The sequence below is a fragment of the Neomonachus schauinslandi genome, chromosome 1, assembly GCF_002201575.2.
Source record: "Neomonachus schauinslandi chromosome 1, ASM220157v2, whole genome shotgun sequence".
Taxonomy (NCBI): Eukaryota; Metazoa; Chordata; class Mammalia; order Carnivora; family Phocidae; genus Neomonachus; species Neomonachus schauinslandi.
The window spans coordinates 2,981,823-3,000,749 of record NC_058403.1 but is presented as its reverse complement, the minus strand read 5'-3'; the positions used below and the strand labels follow the sequence as shown (position 1 = coordinate 3,000,749).

Here is an 18,927-nt window from a genome sequence, read left to right as displayed (position 1 = left end):
GGGGGAGAAGGCCCGTCTCTGGCAGTTAGTGACAGAAATAACTCCGCAATCTGCCTTCGTTTTAGTTCTGTTTGGTCTATGAACTGACAATCTTTAAAATGTGAATACTGTAACCATATTGTTTTCTTGGATTGTTGTCTTTAAAAGGGATTTTTGTGAAGCAATTGATTTATCAAAGCAAAAAAATTAAAAATAGAAACATGCTTTATGGATGTTTTATTTTCTAAAGCGGAGGTCACCGCAAGCTGCTTTTCCATTTTAAGTAAAACATTCCAATCGTTGACAGGTTTTGCTGGTGGTATGGGGCTCGTAGTGAGCCCTGCACTTTGTTGAAGAGTTAGGCTTGTACTGCACTGGACACTCAGGTCCATTTGCATTTTCAGGACTCTTTCCTCAAATTACTTTCTTCAATTAGTCATTGGTATTCCGGGAAAAAAAATTGGAAAGTTTCTGTTTGTTTTTTATTGTAGTTTATCATAAACCTAATTATTTTGATAGTAATGAGAAAATGATTCATCAGTGAGGTATTGCCTTCCATGGTGCATGTTGTAAAGTAATGCCCAAGGTCCTTCTGGACTCGTTAAAGAGCTGCATTAAATCAATTTCAGAGAGTTTTTTCTTTGTAGTCCAGTGTGTTTTAACTCCCTCCAAACTGTTTATCCTTAGAGGCCAAAGTAAGCAGACTTAAGTATTTTTTTAAAAAGTACATCTGAAATTGTAAATCTTGCAGGCGATGAGGAGAGCTGGCTCCAAAGTATATTGTTTCAGAAAATGTTCTCTTTGGAGGGAAAATGGAGCCTCTGTGTCGTCTCTCCAGCTCCTCTAGGTCAGAATTTTAACCAGGTGAGACGTTGGCCCAGTCTTTGACCCCTTTAGGCTTCAAGTGCTTTGTTCATAAAAGGAAGAAATTGGTTTATAAGGTTTATTCTAGCTCAGAAATAATATTTATAACTAATGCAATTCTACTCATCTATCTAGAGAGATAAGTAAATAAGTAGTGATCTAGCAAATCCTGAGAATAAGAAATATATTTAGATTAATGTTTTGCATTTTGTTCTGTTATGCAGAAGTCAGCAATAATGTATGTTATGTTTAACCCCTATGCTGTGCTTATAGGCACTCTGGGACGAAATTCTTAGCACAAATGATTTTTGCCCCTTTACAATGAGATCCTCTTGTCTTCACTAAGATCTAAGATCTCCGTACCATTTTTAAACTAAAATTTGCAAAGCTGCAGAACTGTGGCATCTAAGCCCACGTGACGAGGAGATGAATGCTGGTCTTGGAAGCGGGCCTGCGGCCAGCGTCCCCCCAGCAGTCACTGTCCCCAGCAGCCGGGCCCCGGGCCAGCCTCCTCGCAGCAGCGGCTCTCCCGCCTCTCCCACAGTCATTCTGTAAAGAGCTACTTTGTGTGGCTTGGTTGAACAATTTAGTATTTTATGTACAGATAGTATTTAGAAGGCATTATCTTGCACAGATGTTTCCATTTCTTATGTCATTTAAATGAACCCAAAACTTCAGCCTGCAAAAGCCACTGGTGGCTTTAACATAGCTGAGGAATGCTCTTTTTTTTTTTTTTTAAGATTTTATTTATTTATTTGAGAGAGAGAGAATGAGAGACAGAGAGCATGAGAGGGAGGAGGGTCAGAGGGAGAAGCAGACCCCCCGCCGAGCAGGCAGCCCGATGCGGGACTCGATCCCGGGACTCCAGGATCATGACCTGAGCCGAAGGCAGTCGCTTAACCAACTGTGCCACCCAGGCACCCGCTGAGGAATGCTCTTATTGCAGCGGTTTGAAAAGGAACATTTTAAGGATGTTGATGGCTTCAGTTGCTTAGGCATTTTTTTTAGAAAATGGCTTGTGGGGAAAAATTAGGTATATTTTAAAATATGTTGCTTTCTGTTACCTCTGTTTTCTCTAATATTAACACAGCAGTCCTGTCAGAAATAAGTAGCGAAGCCCATAAGCATCTACACTGCGTGTTAGTGTAGACCGGAGATCTGAAGCGCAGTTTGGTTAGAACAGAACAGTGGAGTTGAGCCAGAGAAGCTGAGAAAGGCGTGTTTCTAGGAGCGCAAGAGGTGTGTGTGGAGGACATTGGGTTGGGCCCCCAGGAGGTGATCGGGGCTTCTAGCGGAGCAGGGTCAGAGAAGTGGGGTGAGGCAGATGCCAGGGGTCACGGGGAGGTGACTGTGGATCAGCAGATGATGATGAGGGAGCTTGTCTTTGTTACCTTGTGGAAGACCTTTTAAGACCCCAAACACAGAAACGATAGGATAAAACGAGTGGATTTGGCCAGATCCAAAGGAAGCTTTTCTGTTCAGCAAAGGACACTGTGGACTGTGAACAGCTGATGATCTGAGAGGAGTGTTTTTCTGTTTTAGCATCTACCGCCGATGAGGAGTTACTGTTTAGGTTTAAGGGAAGAGTCCTGCAGATCAAAAAGAAAAAGACTGGAAATCGAGAGAAAAATGGCCGAGGATATGAACCTGCAGTCACTGAAGGTGCGTCTGAGTGGCCAGCAAGCCTATGGAGGAGGCGCACCATGAGCTGGGCGCCGGAAACCGCTTTCTCTCTCAGGCCATAGTGGGGAAGGCGGTTCTGAGTTTGCGTAGAAGTGGGAGCCTCTCTCCTGGGGTAGGAGCATCACTGGGACCCCTGCCGCGGGGTCCTTCTCACGGTCCTCCAGGGACTCCAGGAAACGGAAGCGTGGTGTGTTCTGGCCCTACCATCCCGGCCAGGGAGTTGTGACCGCTTCCTGTGCGGACCACTGCAGAGATGCTCCCAGCAGCGTTGTTCATGGCCGCAGGGCATCCAGAAGCACCCTGGGGGTCTGTGCCAAGGGGAAGGGGAAGGCCCGTGGGGTGGGGTACACCTGCTGAGGCGGGCGCCCCCTACTGGGTGAATCTGACAGGCGCGTGTTCTTAGGTCTGGTTCGGACGACTGCTTTATCTCTTGATGGCGGGGGCGGTGGAGGGGGGTGTATCTTTGCTGTGCGTCTCCTAACTCAGGATGGAATGCCGGTTTATCTGGTAGAACAGTAGAGACCAAGGCAGATAGTCCTCATGCCCAGGAACGGGCACACCCCTGCCGACAGGCCATTAGCGTGTGTGAGTGAATCTTTTGAACCGACGAGCTGGGTTTAGGTTTCGCCGTTGCTTTTTCTCCTTCAGATTCCCGCAGCCAGACCCTTGTGCTTCTTTCTGCCCTGCCTTCAGCTTTCGGCAGGCCCTGCACACCTGAGCCCCTGAGGTGGTCTCCCTGCTCCCACCCCGCCCCCAGCAGAAGACCCCGGCAAGGCAGGAGGTGGTGGGCAGGTCCTGGGGGCTTCCGGGGTCAGCCTCCACAGCGGTCCTGCCCACTCGTGGTCTGCCGGCAAACTGCCTTACAGAGTGGGGGGAAGTGGCCTGGGATCAGGGCTGCATCCTGGGTCCAAAAGGTTCTCTGGGCCTCCCCAGAAGTAGCGGTCTTTATGGGTTCCTCCCCTTGTGGGTTAAGGCTCTTCATGTGAGGGAACAGTCAGGGTGGTGGGCGGGGGTCATGCCTACACACCCTGAGGGGGTCTCTCCAGTCCCCTAGGCTGCTCCCCACGCCTCCTCGCCGGCCCCCGTGTGAGGGAACGCTGTCTCCCTGGCTGGCTGTGTTCTTTGCCCTCCCTGCGCCGGTCTGCATCCCCTCCTGCCCTGGAGGGGTTTGTCCCTCTGGAGGTCAGTCATCTGGTGGCCTGGCCGCTGCAGCTCAGCCAGAGAAGAGTTAGGGTTTTGTGGGTTATCCGCTGTCCTTAACTGTCGGGTGCATACTCTCGTGGCTTCTCCATCAGAAGGGGAAGCAGGGCCGCAGCATGATTAGCAAGACTTCCAGACAGGCTGACGTGGAGAAAAGAGGCAGCACTGGGTCTGCCACACCTTCCGTCAGGTGAGAAATGCGCGGAACGCACCTGCCCCAGGATACTCCGGCTACTCCGAGGCTACGTGTCTGGCCCAAGGCGTGCGTCCCGAGGCGGGTGCCGGGGACGGAGGGAGGGTGCTCGCGGCGGGTCGGGGGGCATCACGAGCTCTCTGCACCGGAGGTCCACAAGTTAAAAGTGGGCATCAGGAAGGAGAAATGGGACTTGGAAATCACTTTTACTTAGAATTTGAGAGGTGGTTTCATGGTCTTCTTCCTGTGGGGCGTTCTCAAATGCCGGCGATCCTGATTGTGTGTGTGGGAGTGTTTGTGTTCTGGGCGTGCCAGGCTCCTGTGGCCACAGCAGCATTTCCAGCCCTGCGTGCGCGTCTAGGACTTTGTCCATCAAGCGAATCCCGTGTCTGGAACCTGGCGAGGTTTAGGTAGCGCCTGGCCGGCCGTCCTGGCACCTCCTGGCTCTGTGCCGGAGAGGCTCTGACCCGCTCCGCGGCGCTTCGTCTGTACTCTCCCATCCCCACCCCCATCCGCCGTGTTCCCCGGTCCCTTCCTGTCTCCTCCGCGGCCCTTGACAGTTTCTCAGGCTCCGCACACAGGCTTCATTGGTCCTCGCCTTCCTTTGAACTTGTAAACTTTGAGTGAAGCAAATACCCGCTCAAAACAAATGCAACTTTTGATGTGAGTCAGTACAGCAAAATAGTTGGCGTGAATCTGTTATTATACATTACAGAAATTCTAAGTCAGTGTTACATTGCAGTTCTGGGGCGGTCAGCCTGCAGACGCCCTGCCCACCGCACCCCGCCGGGGCTCGTGATCCCCTGGCACAGCACACGCGGGCCCCCTGCCTGGCCAGCCCCGGGGGGACACACCGGGCAGCCAGAGCCTGCCTCCCGTGTGAAGGCCAGCTTTCAGGGCCCCCAGTGGGAACCAGGCTGGGGCAGAGCCACCTCTGCACAGAACCTGTCCCTGTTGTCGCGCGCACCGCCTCCCCTGAAGCCTGGCTGCCGGTCTGTGTGCCTCACCCCTGCCCAGGCCGCAGGCCTGGCCTCCCTTGCTCTCCCTGCCCCCAGCCCTGGTTGTGCTGGCAAAGGGTTCAGAGGAATGGGCGGCGCCACTCTGACAAGTCCTGCCGGCCCGGGCAGCTGCTCTGTTCTCAGGACTTTGTGGCCTCTGCTGTAAGAGCGGCACCCCGACACGGTCGCCAAGACCCGTGGAAAGCGTGGACTCACCCCGTCCAGAGCGCTCGCACACACGCGTCTGTGGGCAGGAATTGCCACATGGGACTTCCAAACCAACGAGCTGGCCTCTGGGAGGATGCTGCTCTGGCCAGGCAGCCCGGGGCCAGGCAGAAGTGCTCCTCCAGGAGCCGAGCGCCATGCCAGGACTGCTGGGGGCCTTGGCACAGGGCGGCTCTGCCCCGGCTCTGATGTGGCCCTGCTCTTGCCGGTCCCTCGGGCGGCACACTCCTGCCCCACAGGGCGGCCCCCACAGCTCTCCAGCCTGAAATGTCACCTTTCGGTGGGCACCAGCCCTCCCAGGTTGGGGGGATGTGGCCGCTTTGCCTCTCCGCTCTCTCCAACTCTCTTCCTGTTTTATTCTTGTTTTCACTGTAGTAAACAATATAAAATATAGCATCTTAATTACATTTTGAAGCACACAGTTCTGGGGTATTAAGTCCATTCACTCTGTCGTGCAGCCCATCCCCACAGTCCATCTCCAGCACTTTACATCTTTCCAAACTGAAGCTCTGTCCTCATCAAACACAGCCCCCATGCCCCTCCCTCTGCCCCTCGCCCCACCCCTCCCCATTCTCCGTTTTGTGTCCATGGGTCTGATCCTTCGAGATGCCTCTGCAAGTGGAAGCATTCGGTGTTTGTCCTTCCGTGACTGGTTTCTTTTGCAGAGCGTGATGTCCTTAGGTTCATCCTTGTAGCCTGTGTCAGGATGTCCTTCCTCTCCAAGGCTGGGTAATATTCCGCATGTACAGAGCGCGCTTGTTTGGTTCTTGTTTGACCCCTCCCACCAGAAGGGAAGGTCTGGTGTCTGGGCATTTGTAATTCAGGGCCTGGACTGGTGTCTGGTGTATAGAGACGCTCAGTCGGTGTCTGTGGGATGCAAGAGTGTGTGTGCCGGCCGGCAAGCTGCCGTCCCCAGAGGCTGTACCGATTTCCGCTCAGGAGCCGGCAGGGGCCCGTGCAGGGCGCTCGCCCCACTCGGGGGATTTCCTGCTCCTGGCCCTCACTAACCTGGCAGATGAAGAAGAACCTGGCCTGTGGCCTATGTCTCTGAGTCCAGGAGCAGGCAGGTTGGCCGGCCAGCCTCCTGAGGGGTGAGGTGTGACTGACAGTACTTTGAGCCAGGGCGACAAAGCCCAGGAAGAGCTGTCCGGGGGCCGGAGTCTTTCCAGCACTTGTCAGACCATCGTGGGGGACGGCTGGTTCCTCATCCCGCAGCTTGGGCTCCAGGAAGAGCATGTTCCTTCTGGAATCCACCGTGCACTCAGCTGTGACGGAGAATGGGGGAAGGGACTGAGAACACACCCGTCCCTAGGTGGCCGTGGAGGAAGTGTCCCTGCTCAGCGCTTCTTGCTGCAAGAGACGTGGTCTGTGGCTCCTTCGGCAAAAAGGAAACTGCCGGGAAGGCCAGACTCCAGTGGTCCTGAAGCCGGAGGACCGGGTTCAGGCCGGAGGACCGGGCTGAGGCTGGCGGCCAAGCCACCGCTGGTCACACCGGGAATGGGGCAGATGCCACGCCGCAGCCCCCACCCCCTGGCCCAGATCCCACATGGGGCTCCACGTCCTCCTTCCTGGTGGTGTGGGCCGGTGCATCTGATCCGCCGGGCTTTTCCGGTGCCTGCGTCCTAGCTGCAGAGATGTCGGGAGAGTGATGGGTGCTTCCCGGTCTGCAGCTTGGAAGGTGGGCTTTGTCTCCCACCAGGACATGTCGGGAGCTGAGGTGATCCACAACCCACAAGGGCGCTCACCTTCTGGGCATGGCCAGGAGTGACCCACGGTCCCCAGCCCAACTCAGCGGGAGGAGGGGGTCCGCCGGCCACATGGGATGGTCACATGGACCCAAGGAGCTCCGTCGCCTTGCCCTCTGGGACACTAGTGTCCTGAGCCAGCTTGGTCACTTGTGGGGGTTCCCTTAAAAAGGGCACCCTCAGGAAAGGGCAGGGTGTGTCCCCACCCATCTTTTTCTTTTTCCTTTTTTTTTTTTTTTTAATATTTTATTTATTTATTTGACAGAGAGAGAGACAGTGAGAGGGAACACAAGCAGGGGGATTGGCAGAGGGAGAAGCAGGCTTCCCGCTGAGCAGGGAGCCCGATGCGGGGCTCGATCCCAGGTCCCTGGGATCATGACCCGAGCCGAAGGCAGATGCTTAACGACTGAGCCACCCAGGCGCCCCTTTTTCTTTTTCCTTAGGACTGGTCCCCCACCACTGGCATTTTAAGCTGAGCCTGTGGCCAGCTGACTAAACACCCCAAAGTCCAGCTTCCCTGGCAGCCAGGTGTGGCCCCGCCCCAAGTTCAGGCCCGTGGGCGGAGCAGGCCACCTGTGCTGACAACTGCCAGCTGCATCCAGAGCAAGGGGCTTCCCGCCACAGCCCAGGCCCGGGATGCCAGGTAGGAGCCTCCGTCTTAGAGACAAGGGGGTAATGACTAAGGAACTGCGTTTTATAAGGGGTGTGCCCAGGGCACCGGGCTGCTCTCTGCCAGAGCATGCGGGCACAGGAGGGAGGTGCGCCTGCAACAGGAGGCTTGTCGCCGAAGGCCTCCCACTCCGGAGAGGCGGTGTCCGGGGGTGATGGTGAGGGGACAGCCGGGGACATGCTGGAGGTGGCTCCTGAGCCCCATGCCTGCTGCTTCCACCGCAGCCCCGCCCAGCCGGGAAGCTCAGAGAGCCCCCCCAGGACAGCCCCGTGTGGCTGCCGGCGCTGCCCACCGGGTCTCGGCCGGGCTGGCACGGAGGAATGAGGAGCAGGCCGCGGGGGGCTGCCGGCTTCCGCCACCAGTGCGAGCAGCAGGGGCAGGCGGGCTCCTGACGAGGTTGAAGCCTGGGGTGCCCGGGGGAGGGGAGGCTCGGGGCTCCACGTGGAGCACCACTGTCCTACGGTCTACTCCGTGGTCCCCAGGGAGCAGGCTCTGAAAGTGTTGGAGACTGTCCAGTACCAGCATTGCTGCGGGAAAGTAACCTGCTGACCCATCGGGAGTCCTGTAATGACAGCAGCAGGTACGACGGTCTCCTCCATCCGGTCACTGTTCACAAAAGCCTAATACAGGGACTACTGGGTTTCAGAAACGTACTCAAGATACTTTCCTTTTCGTCCAGAAACTAGCTTTTACTGGCTTCATGTGTAAAAAGATTTTTTAAAAATCACCGTTACACACAGATCCAGGGCAGAGTTCTAGGCGGCTTACGATGAAGATGAGTGTCCCAGACCCACCCCATGCACTCGAGAGACAGCGGCTTCGGTTGCCCCAGCTGCAGCCCGTGCCCCTTGCATGCGTGGTTCCAAACCCTTGCTCACCCTGCTCATTGTTACCCAGTCACGTCCTTCTGCCGAGGGTGAGGACCCTCCTGCCCACATGCCCCTTCCCACCAGCACAGACACACGTTTGTGTAGATCAGCACGCAGTGTTTACAGGGTTTTAATTAAGCAGTCCTTCCTCCCAGCTTAGCTGTGTTGGGCACTGTGACTACATTCCTCGTTCAGCAGACCCTCGAACCACACAGCTTTGGACTGCGTGGATCCACTTGTCCGTGGATTTGTTCTCCATAGTCTAGTCTGTACATGTATTTTCTCTTCTTGATGTCTTAATATTCTTTCCTCTAGCTTAGTTTATTGTAAGAATACAGTATAAATGTAACATATAAAGTCTGTTAACTACGTTATCAGCAAGGCTTCTGGTCAGTGGTAGGCTATTAGCAGTTAAGTATCTTTTTAAAGATTTTATTTGAGAGTGAGAGTGAGAGAGCATAAGCGGGCAGGGGGGTAGGGGCAGAGGGAGCAGCAGACTCCCCACTGGGCAGGGAGCCTGATGTGGGGCTCCAGCCCAGGACCCTGAGATCATGACCTGGGCCGAAGGCAGACGCTTAACCAGCTGAGCTTCCCAGGCGCCCCAGCAGTTAAGTTTCTGAGGAACAAAACGCTGATTTTTTACTGCAGGAGGAGGGAGGTTGGCACCCCAACCCCTGTGCTGTTCAAGGGTCAACGGTCTAGCCTGCATTCAAATTGCCTTTTTGTGGTGTTTCCTAGGTACACTAAAGCAACCCCTACTTTCTACCAGGCTTTGACTCAAATGTTTGTAGGCCTCTGATGTTCCCTCCCCCTCAAAGCATCCCCTGGAGCCCTCTCTCCTGCTGCAGTCCATGGCTAACTAGCCCTCTCTCAGGGGACCTGCCTTCCCCACCATTCTAGGGTGCCCTTGAGGACCTGGGGAGCACCTCTTCCAGTGCCTGGGTGGAAATGTCTGTATCCCCATCTTGCTGTTAAGGGACGGCTTGGCCTCTATTCCTTCCATTCCAGATGTTTTTAGGCTCTGCTCCCTTGTCTCCCAGCCTCCACAAGCTAGAGATCAAGTCAGATGCTTTTCTCATTCCCAAGACTTTCTAGGTGAGCTGGGTTTCCCCACCCACCTCTGGAAGCTGCTTTTGGATCCTGTCCCTAGTGATCTAACATTTCACAATGATGTTTCCTGTGTGAGTCTTTCCCCATCCATTGTGCTGGGTACTGGATGGACCCTCTCAACCTACAAAATCATGTCTTTCAGTCTGGGAAGGTTCTTGAATTATTTCACTGGTGATTTCTTTCCCTGCTTTCTCTTTTCTTTCTGGAACTATTTCTAGTCAAATATTGGAATCCAAGAGGCTCAAAGAATTCCAAGTACAAGAAACATGAAGAAAAATACATCAAGATACATCATGATTTCCAAAATACTACTACAAATGAACAAAGCTGGAGGGCTCACAGTTCCTGATTTCAAAACTTACTACAAAGCTATAGTCATCAAAAACAGTGTGGTACTGGCCTAGAGACAGATCTATTGACCAATGAGTAGAATTCAGAGTCCAGAAAAAAACACTTCCACCTTGGACAGTTGATTTTCACCAAGAGTGCCAGGACCATTCAATGGGGGATAATCTCTCTTTAACAAATAGACATCCACATCCAAAAAAAAAAAAATGAGGTTGGATCCCTACCTCACACCATGTATAAAAATTAAAATGGGTTAATGAACCGAATATAACAGCTAAAACTATAAACGTCTTAGTTTAAATTTTCATGACTTTGGATTTGGTAATGGGTTCGTATATACAATACCAAAGGTATAACAACAACAACAAAAAAAACTGAACTTCATCAAAGTTTAAAATATTGTACACTAAAAGTCATTATCAAGAAAGGGAAAAGTTAACCCATAGAAGGGGAGAAAATATTTGCAAATCACATATCTGATAAGGGTCTAGTATCTAGAGTATATAAAGAACTCCTACAGCTAGACAACAAAAGATAACCCAATTTGAGAATGGATAAAGAACTTGGATAGGCATTTCTGCAAAGATACACAAATGACCAAAAAGCACATAAAAAGATGCTCAGCATCATTAGTCATTAGGGAAATGCAAATCAAAACCACAATGAGATGCCACTTTATACCATCATGGTTATAAAGCAAATACACAGAAACCCCCAAAACTAGGGAATAATAAATGTAGACAAGGACGTGGAGAAACTGGAATCTTTGTGCGTGGCTGGTGGGGATGTAAGCTGGGGGCAGCCACTGTGGAACAGTCTGGTGGTCCCTCAAAAAAAATCACACGTGGAATTATCATGTGACCCAGCAATTTCAGGCCCGGGTATAGAACCAAAAGAATTCAAAACAGATCTTCAAACACTTATACACAAAGGTTCATGGCAGCACAGTTCCTAACAGGTGAGAGGCAGAAACGACCCAAATGTCCGTCCATTGTGGATGAAGGGATAAACACAACATCCATCCACACAACGGAACATTATTCAGCCATAAAACGAGTGAAGAACCGACCCTTGCTACAGTGTGGGCGAACTCCAGAAACATCGTGCTGAGTGAAATAAGCCAGACACAGAAGGCCAGACTGTAGCATTCCGTTTATATGATGGATCCCAAACAGATACACCCACGCAGACACAAAGCAGATTGGCGGTGGCCAGGAGAGGGAGGGGAGGTGATGACGTGCACTGGGATCTGGCTACATGACACCGAGAACATCACATTTTTAAACTGTTGATTTAAGGTTATGGGAATTTCACCTCAATCAAAAAACCCCAAACATTCGAGTTGCTCTGACCGACCCAGCCCCAAGCAGACACTGACCCACGCTTCCCCAGCCCCTTTCTGCTGCTCCCCATTCTGGATTCTTCCCCAGAAAAGGCACCTGCAGCTGCTTTTACCCACCCTGCTCCTATCCTCACATGGGTTCCTCCACCTGGCTGAGTTCTATTTAATAAGATTCTTGCGTTGAAACATTTTAGAAGAAAGTTAAAGAAAAACACATCTACTCTAATAAACCATAAATAGATTCATTTAGGTAGCCAGGTGCTAATAAAGGGAAAACGAACATTCCTGCTGGCCCCGGGCTAAGCATCCTGCACCTGTCCTTGCTACCCATCATGTTAGAGCAGTGCCCAGCGTCAGGCAGCTGAAAGTCACATTTGCATGCTCAGACAAAAGCAAGAGAGGACGGACACCAGCCAGTGGCGTGGGGGCCGTCAGAGCTGTGCCGTGGCCCCGGCAGGTCCTGACTTGGTCTTCTGCTCTCGCTCGCGAGCAGCCACGAAGTTCAGCAAGTCGATGGCAGTGACGACCCCGAACACCATCTGCCTCTTACTGGACTTGCCATTGCTGTGGTCTGAGGAACAAGGCAGTAGGTGTAAAGGGTCCTGTGTGTGCATGCGATGAGAGGCCGCCCTGCCCACACCCAGGCCCTGCTGGCGGCTGAGCTCCCGAGGCCCCGCCCTGAAGCCGCCCGAGGGTCTCCCCAGCAGCACCCGGGCCGCCCCACAGCAACGGCCATCTGACACGAGCCGTCTGGGCGAAGCTGCAGAGTAGGGTCCGGGCTTCTCCACGCCAGGTCTGCCGGGCCAGATGCCCCAGTCTCACTACTCAACCCATCTGTGGGTCCCCCTTGGTGCCTGCGCTCGAGTTTGGGCATGAAGTTCCAACATTGCCCACAGCCATGAACTACAGCAGCTCATAGCTCTGGCCTGTCTTCAGACCCATGCTTCTCTCGCGGTGGCTGCCATCCTGTGCCCCCAGTGGGCGGACAGAGTTTTGGGGATGGTTAATTTTATGTGTCTGCTTCACTAAGTCACGGGGTGTGCAAATACTTGGTCAAACATTATTCTGGCTGCCTGGCTGAGACCAGATATTTGATCGGGTGCACTGAGTAAAGCAGACGGCCCTCCCTGGCCTGGCGAGCCGCGCCTAATCAGCCAAAGGCCTGAACAGAACAAAAAGGCTGATGCTCCCTGAGTAATAGAAAATCGTTGCTGTCTTTGGACTCAAACTGAAACACTGACTCTTCTCGAGTCTTGAGCCTGTCCGCTCAGCCTGCAGCTCCTGGGACCTGCCGATCTAGTCACGTGAGCCAATTCTGGATACTGAATCTCTCTCCGGACGTCCACTCATCCTCCTGGTTTCCCTGGAGAACCATGACCAACACACGGACGGCCCGCAGAGAAGAGGAGCGGGAGGGAAAGGCCCAGGTCCCATCTCTTTCCCCAGCACCACTCCCGTGGCCGGCTGTCCCTCCCGCCTTGGAGGGCAGAGGTCACAGAGGGTGGGGGTGGGGAAGGCATGGGGGGGCGGGCACCCAGCTGGCCTACTCAGGGCACCTCAGGAAAATACAAGGAGAACCCAGAAGGGATCAGCCCCGCGCATTGCAGGGATGTACAGGCAAAGGGGCAGCTTTGGAGAAGCCTGTCCAGGGCTGCCTCTGTGCACGCACCCCTGCAGGAGAAGGTGGTCTGTAGCCGCCTCTGTAACCTGCCCTACACACCCCTCCAGGAGAAACTCGTCCAGAGCCAAGGCGTGCAGACTTTCTGTAAAGGGCCACACGGTCCGTTAGACCACTCGGTTCTGCCAATACAGCAGAAGTGCTACCGAGTGTGACTCGAGAAAACTTTATTCCTGGACCCTGAACTTGGAGCTCCTTATCTTTTTCTTTTCTCTTTTTTTTGGTAGATGCTCAAATACGAGTAAACGTGAGACTAGGAGGAAGAACCCTCCCACTCAAGCTTGGGGGTCCAGGACCCTGGACACCCTCCTTTGGCCTCGGAGGCTGCGATTCTAACCGCAGAGCCGTTTCTGGGGGGGGGGGGCAGGGCGTACATACCTGCAGGCCCCCCCACCATGCCCGATAAGGCCAGGTCCCATGCTGTGGAGCCAAGGACGGGAGAGGGGTTAGACTCGGGACTGCCCAGGCACCAAGACCAGCTCTCTGTCAGGAGGGTGGGCAGATTTCAGGCCCCTCCCAATTCTCATTTCCCCAGGCCGCCTCCTCCCCGGGACTGGACCGGCGTCCCCTGGCCTGAAAGTGGCTGTGTACGTGGCAGTTCGAAAGCCCCATGGCCTCCCCGGCAGTGGGCACCCAGGCAGAGGGGTCCCTCGGATCCACAGTCCAAGGCCGGTGGGGGCTTAAGGTCAGCACCACCGACTCCCCAGATGCTTGAGGGACGAGGGCCTCCCTGCCCCACACAGCTCATGGCAGGAAGGTGCACGGAACCTGGGGCTGGGCCTTGGCAGCCAGCGGCCTGCAGGGCTCCCGCTCCCCGGCCCCAAGCCAGCCAGGCCTGCAGTGGGCCCTACTCACACTGGATCTGCTCGTGGACCACCAGGGCGAAGTGGTCCGTCTCCAAGATGTGCGAGAGCTTGCCCAGTGGGTCCGTCAGGTGGATCTGAAAGAGAAGCGGTGGTTAGTGCCCACGGGGGCGGCCCAGCCGGGTTTCAACCTGGCCAGAGCCTGAGGACTGGTGCTCCTGTGGCCACTGCTCCAGAAGGTACCCCCGTAGCCTTTGGCTGAATCAGAAACTGAACACAGGATGCAGAGGGCAACACAATGTACGTAAGACACTAAGATGAGCCATCGGTCCCTGAAAAGACACAGGACATTCTGTACAAATCATTACATGAGAGAGCCTGTTAAAAGAGCTTCCCATGGTCTGATCCCAGTTCAGTCTGGACGTTCTAGAAAAGGCAAAATAATAAAAAGATCAAGGACAAAGAGGTGGAGTGGGGGGGGGGTTACGCACAGTATTATTCTGTGGGACACTGCACTGGATGCATTTGTCACAACCCGTTGGCCTGTAGAAGACAGATGGAACCCCCACCTCAACTAGTCCTTTACTTAGTAACAATGGACTGCTGGTCACCATCGCAACAAACTGACATCAACACAAGACTCAGGAAACCATGTGGAGAAGGGAAGAATGTGGGAACTCGCTCGGTACCACCTGCTCAGGACAGGTCATGAGAACTTACAGTAAGAAAAAAAAGACGCTCGGTCCGTCCGCCTTTCAAAGATAAATAGGAGTAGACTCGCCTACACGCAGCTTCATGGGAAGCGTGTTTCTGACACAATGGGAAAAGGGAATTTGGGGAATACCAAATGGACAGAAGATCCAGGAAGAAAAATCAGGACGGGGGGATTGGAAACCAGCCATGGCACGGACACCCTGGTCCTCACTGGGGGGGGGGGGGGGGGGTGGGGACAAGGCCAGCCCACGGTGGCCCCTGTCTCCAGGCCCATCACTCTGCTCGGTCCGTAGTTCACCATCAGCTGACCCAGCATCCAGGTCTAGGTGGGCCCACCCCCTTGGGAAGGGCTGCCCGGACCCTCTTACCCCACATGGCCAACACCCAGCTCACACCTCAGGAAACACCTGAAATGGGGTTTCTCAGCCCAACCGCCTGGGAGCTGGGAAGTCACAGTGACCACATGTCCAGATGGAAGATGTTTGCTATCAATGAAAGGCCTAAATGGCCTTAGTCTTTACATTCGTTTAGAAGTCAGTGTGAGGAGGCTGTTCCATGGATTCGGCCTCCCTGGCCCTCGGGGCGGGGGGGTGGGGGGTGCGTCGTCAAACTTGTCTGTCCCTAGCACTCCACAGACAGACACCATCCCCTCCCTGGAAGATGACGTTCACATGATCGAAGGCAACCGCTCTACCAGTTGAACTCATTTGAGGCCATAATTCCCTCTGAAAGATCTTTCCAGTTTTAAATGGCCCAGAGGGAGAGGTGAGCACCGCGAGGGGGATGACTGATCCGGAAAGCAGAGTGAGCCCACCCCCGCGAGGCTGGAGGCCCAAGGCCCACGGCCTGGGGCTCTGTGGTGGGATCTTCTTTCCACCTGGTCACACCACAAGGTTCTCAGAAGGGGAGTTACAGACGGGGTGCCCGCAGCCCAGCCCCAAGGGTCACTTGGTGTTAACCATGCTCTTAGGTCGCCTGTTTACCATCCCAGAAAAGTCCTTTATGGACCTGGAGAGTCCTCTGTCCCCATGGCCTCCACGGCCTTCAGTTCCCTGGGGCTCCTCATCAGATGCGAGCTGGACAAACCCCAAGGTGACTTCCAAAGCCCAGTTAGCCCCACCAGAGCCTAGCCGGGTGCCCTTCCTATTTGGCTTCGGTAAGGGGGGCGATCTCCCCGTGAGAAGACACGTGCTCACGGGGCCGGGTGGAGAGGGTCAGTGGTACCCTACGCCGTAGCCACACCGGGTGTGGGCTGAACCGCACATGGCAGTGCCCTGAACGCGCACTCGGCGGCTCAGATGCTGGATGTGGCCAGAAAGACCACAGGGGTCAGGAAGAGCCCGGCGGCTGGGGCAGCGGGGAAGGCCAGCACAGGGCAGGGCCGTATGCCCGGGAGACGGGTCCCACCCAGGCTTTACCCTGTGGCCCCTGCGTTCGCAAGACAGGATGTGGTCCGTGGAAGCCTCGGACGCCTGGTGAAGGAAGACCTCCTGCCTCCATCCACACCAGCCCCTTGGCGCCCAGGGCGGAGCGGAGCAGGCACACTGGGTCCCCTTCATGTTTTGCTCCTGCTGGCCCTGCCCAGCATCTCGGTGGCAGGACACTGAAGTCCCCACACGGAGGCCCTGAGAGTCCTGAAAGCAGGAGAGCCAGCAGGGGCCGGCCCGGGCCTTGGCCATGCTCTGAAAGGAAAGGCGTGCCGGGAGGTCAGACCTGGCCTCTGAGGGAGGGAACAAAAGAGAGCTGTGCGGCAGGGGGCGGCCCCCAGCTCTGCCTGTCCACCCTCAGGCTCCGCCAGCTGAAGACACACACACAAAACCGAAGCACCATCAGAGCAGAGACCCCCCCAGAGGAGCCACGCCGGCCCACGGAAGGTCCACGGAAGGCCACGGCGCGGGTGCAGCCACTCCCCGAGGGAAGGGCCAGGCGCCCACAGAATCAACCCCAAAAGGCCCGAGATGCGATGGAGCGGGAGGGGGACAGACGGGGTGCACGGCCCACTGCGGACGGATGGCAAAACCGGATGTGGTGGGAAAGCCGCCGGACACGTCGTGACACGCACGGTGTGTGTATGCGTGAGTCGGAGGCACACGCGCCACCTGCGGGCACAGGAAGTGCAGGGCCTCCGCAGTGCTGGGGGTCAGGGAGGAGTGCGGGAAGCCTTCGGGGTGACTGCGGATGGGGTCACGTCACACCGTGAAACGGGACGTGCGAGGCCGTTACACCTCTTAGGGACGGGAGCGAAGAAACAACAGCTGGTGGCAACGGGGCCCGTGGACAGCTCGCCAGCGCTCAGCCGGGCTGGCCAGCCCCTCACGGGTGACACGGGGGCCGGGCAGGCCCCCGGAGCTCTCGCCCGGGAAGCACACCCGTGTGCCAGGGACTGGGGGGGCGAGGAGGGCCGTTTGAGCAGAGGCCCGCGGGAGGGGCGAGCCGGGAAGGCCCCAGGAACGACCGCCGTGTGGGGGCGGGGGGGTGCTCATGGCCGGAGGAAGCAGGGCGGGGGGACTCGGAGGGGCGGGGGGGGGGGGGTGGCTCGGTGGGAGAGGGGCTCTGCAGGGCCCGAGCAAGGCGGTGGAAATGGAAGAAATCCTCGAGGTTGTGGCGAGGGGGGAGGCGCTGCACATTCATCCCTGAGCCCCTGGCCTCTCCCGAGCGGCACAGCCCAGAGCCCACCTTCCCCCTCGCCGCCAGGTGGAGGCCAGAGTGCGCGAGCAACAGCGCGGGGGGGCCCAGGGAGAGGGGACGCCCCACTCTGCGGCCTCGGGGCCTCGGACAGCAGCTCGCTCTGCCCCGCCTGTTGAGGGGCCGTCGCGGTCTCAGGCCGCCGCGGGGTCCCACCAGCCCCGAACGTCTCCCAGAATGTTCTAGTTCTCACTAGGTAACTGGGCCTGCCAGATACTCCTCACGAGCGTGCCCAGGAAAGGCGTGGGTCCCGCGGTACGGGAACGGTCATGCTGGCAGAGGCCCGCTTGCTCCGGACCCCGGGTGGCCACACTGTGCACACCTGCGCTCAGCGGCGCCCGTACCTGCTTGAACTGCTTGTAGAGGACTTTCCGAACTTGGTCTGATGGCTGAAGCTTCCCAGCGAGCAGGGATGACAGCATGTTCCCCAGGGTCACCATCCCCAGGATCACCCTGGGAAGCGGGGGACAGGGTCAGGGGTCAGAGTGGGCACCCCTCCCCTCCCCACCTCAGGGCAGAATATGCCCACGGGCGCCCTCAGCGTCAGAGGGTGCCCTTCGGCCAAGTGGGCAAATCCTCTTAGAATTCAACCAGTACGTGCAGGGCCTCCGGGTGGCAGGGACTCTGCAAACCAGTGGGTCCCCTGGATGCTTCCGTTCTGACCCGTGTCGGGGCCAAGCCCTGCACCGGGGCGGCGGACACTGACCCTGACTCGTCGACCACGGGCACCTGGTCGAAGCCCTTCTCACGCAGGATCTCGATGGTGTGCTCGCAGGTGACCGTGGGCAGCACGGTGAGCGGAGCCGACAGGCTCAGCTCCTGCACTCTGAGGTGCCACCACCTGAGGGAGGGAGCAGGGCGGGCCGTGAACTGGGAGGCGGGAGGCGGGGACAGATCCCGCCACTGTGAGGGTCATCACACCGGGAGACCGCGGGGACGGCCGGGCAGCCGTGGGCCGGAGCAAGGTGCCCTGCGGCCACACGGGGCACTTCAGAGGGTGGTCCTCACCACGGCTTGGTCACCGTGAAGTCCTCCTCCTTCAGGAAGCCCTTCTGCAGCATCCACTTGTCACTCAGGAACTTGGACCTGTAGGTGTCATCAAGTCACCGGGGTCCGGACGGAGGGTCTCACCACCCCTCTGCCCACAGGGAGGGGGACACGGTGGGCTCTCAGAGAAAGCCCAGCACCCCTCGCCGGATGCCATGGTCCAGCAGAGACCCCCCGTGGCTGAGGCTGCAGGGCGAGGGGGCCAGGCCCACAGGCAGACCTGGGAGACCCCGGCAAGGACCTAACGCGGGCACCCGGCCAAGCAGCGACCGGCGTCTGTGTCTGAAGGAGCGCAGGGCACAGCAGGTTCTGTCCCCAGACCTGAGCCAGCGGCCCCTCGCGGCTCCCGGGGCCACCTCTTCCCCACCCCCCTCCTGACACTCGGGGACAGCCACAAAGGGAACACGACCCTCCTGAGGGTGAAGGACACTGGCCCCGCCACGGGGCTGCCGGCCCAGGACCGGCCCTAACCAGGCAGCATGAGTGCCCACAGGGGGAGTCCCTGACCCGCCAGCAGGCGACCAGGACACTGTGTGAGACGACCTGCTCCATCCCTCAACCGACCATCTCCGAGACTCACACCTACGCCACTGCTCAGACCTACCTCGCCCCTCACAAGCCCACCCCACCCCTCACCCACCTCACCTCACACCCACCCCACCCCTCACACACCTTCACCTCTCACACCCACCCACCCCTCACACTCACCTCTCACACCCACCCCACACCTCACACACCTCACCTCACACCCACCCCTCCTCTCACACCTCACCC

At 56.5% G+C, this 18,927-nt stretch overlaps 1 protein-coding gene across 3 annotated transcripts in view; it reads right to left on the bottom strand.

The window, feature by feature from the left end:
- Window positions 1-11,022: 11,022 nt before the first annotated feature.
- CBS (cystathionine beta-synthase) overlaps window positions 11,023-18,927 on the bottom strand; it is a 22,595-nt gene continuing 14,690 nt past the window's right edge. Inside the window, exons 12-17 of one of the 3 annotated variants that reach the window (XM_021679149.1) lie at window positions 18,115-18,192; window positions 17,813-17,947; window positions 17,451-17,559; window positions 13,760-13,844; window positions 13,283-13,324; window positions 11,023-11,797 (exon numbers count right to left, since the gene is read on the bottom strand). In XM_021679149.1, the coding sequence (XP_021534824.1) occupies window positions 11,658-11,797; window positions 13,283-13,324; window positions 13,760-13,844; window positions 17,451-17,559; window positions 17,813-17,947; window positions 18,115-18,192 (589 nt within the window). In that variant the 3' untranslated portion in view covers window positions 11,023-11,657. Of the gene's footprint in view, window positions 11,798-13,282; window positions 13,325-13,375; window positions 13,388-13,759; window positions 13,845-17,450; window positions 17,560-17,812; window positions 17,948-18,114; window positions 18,193-18,927 lie in introns of those variants that run through there. The other 2 variants (XM_021679150.2, XM_021679151.1) reach the window with 2 other exon arrangements.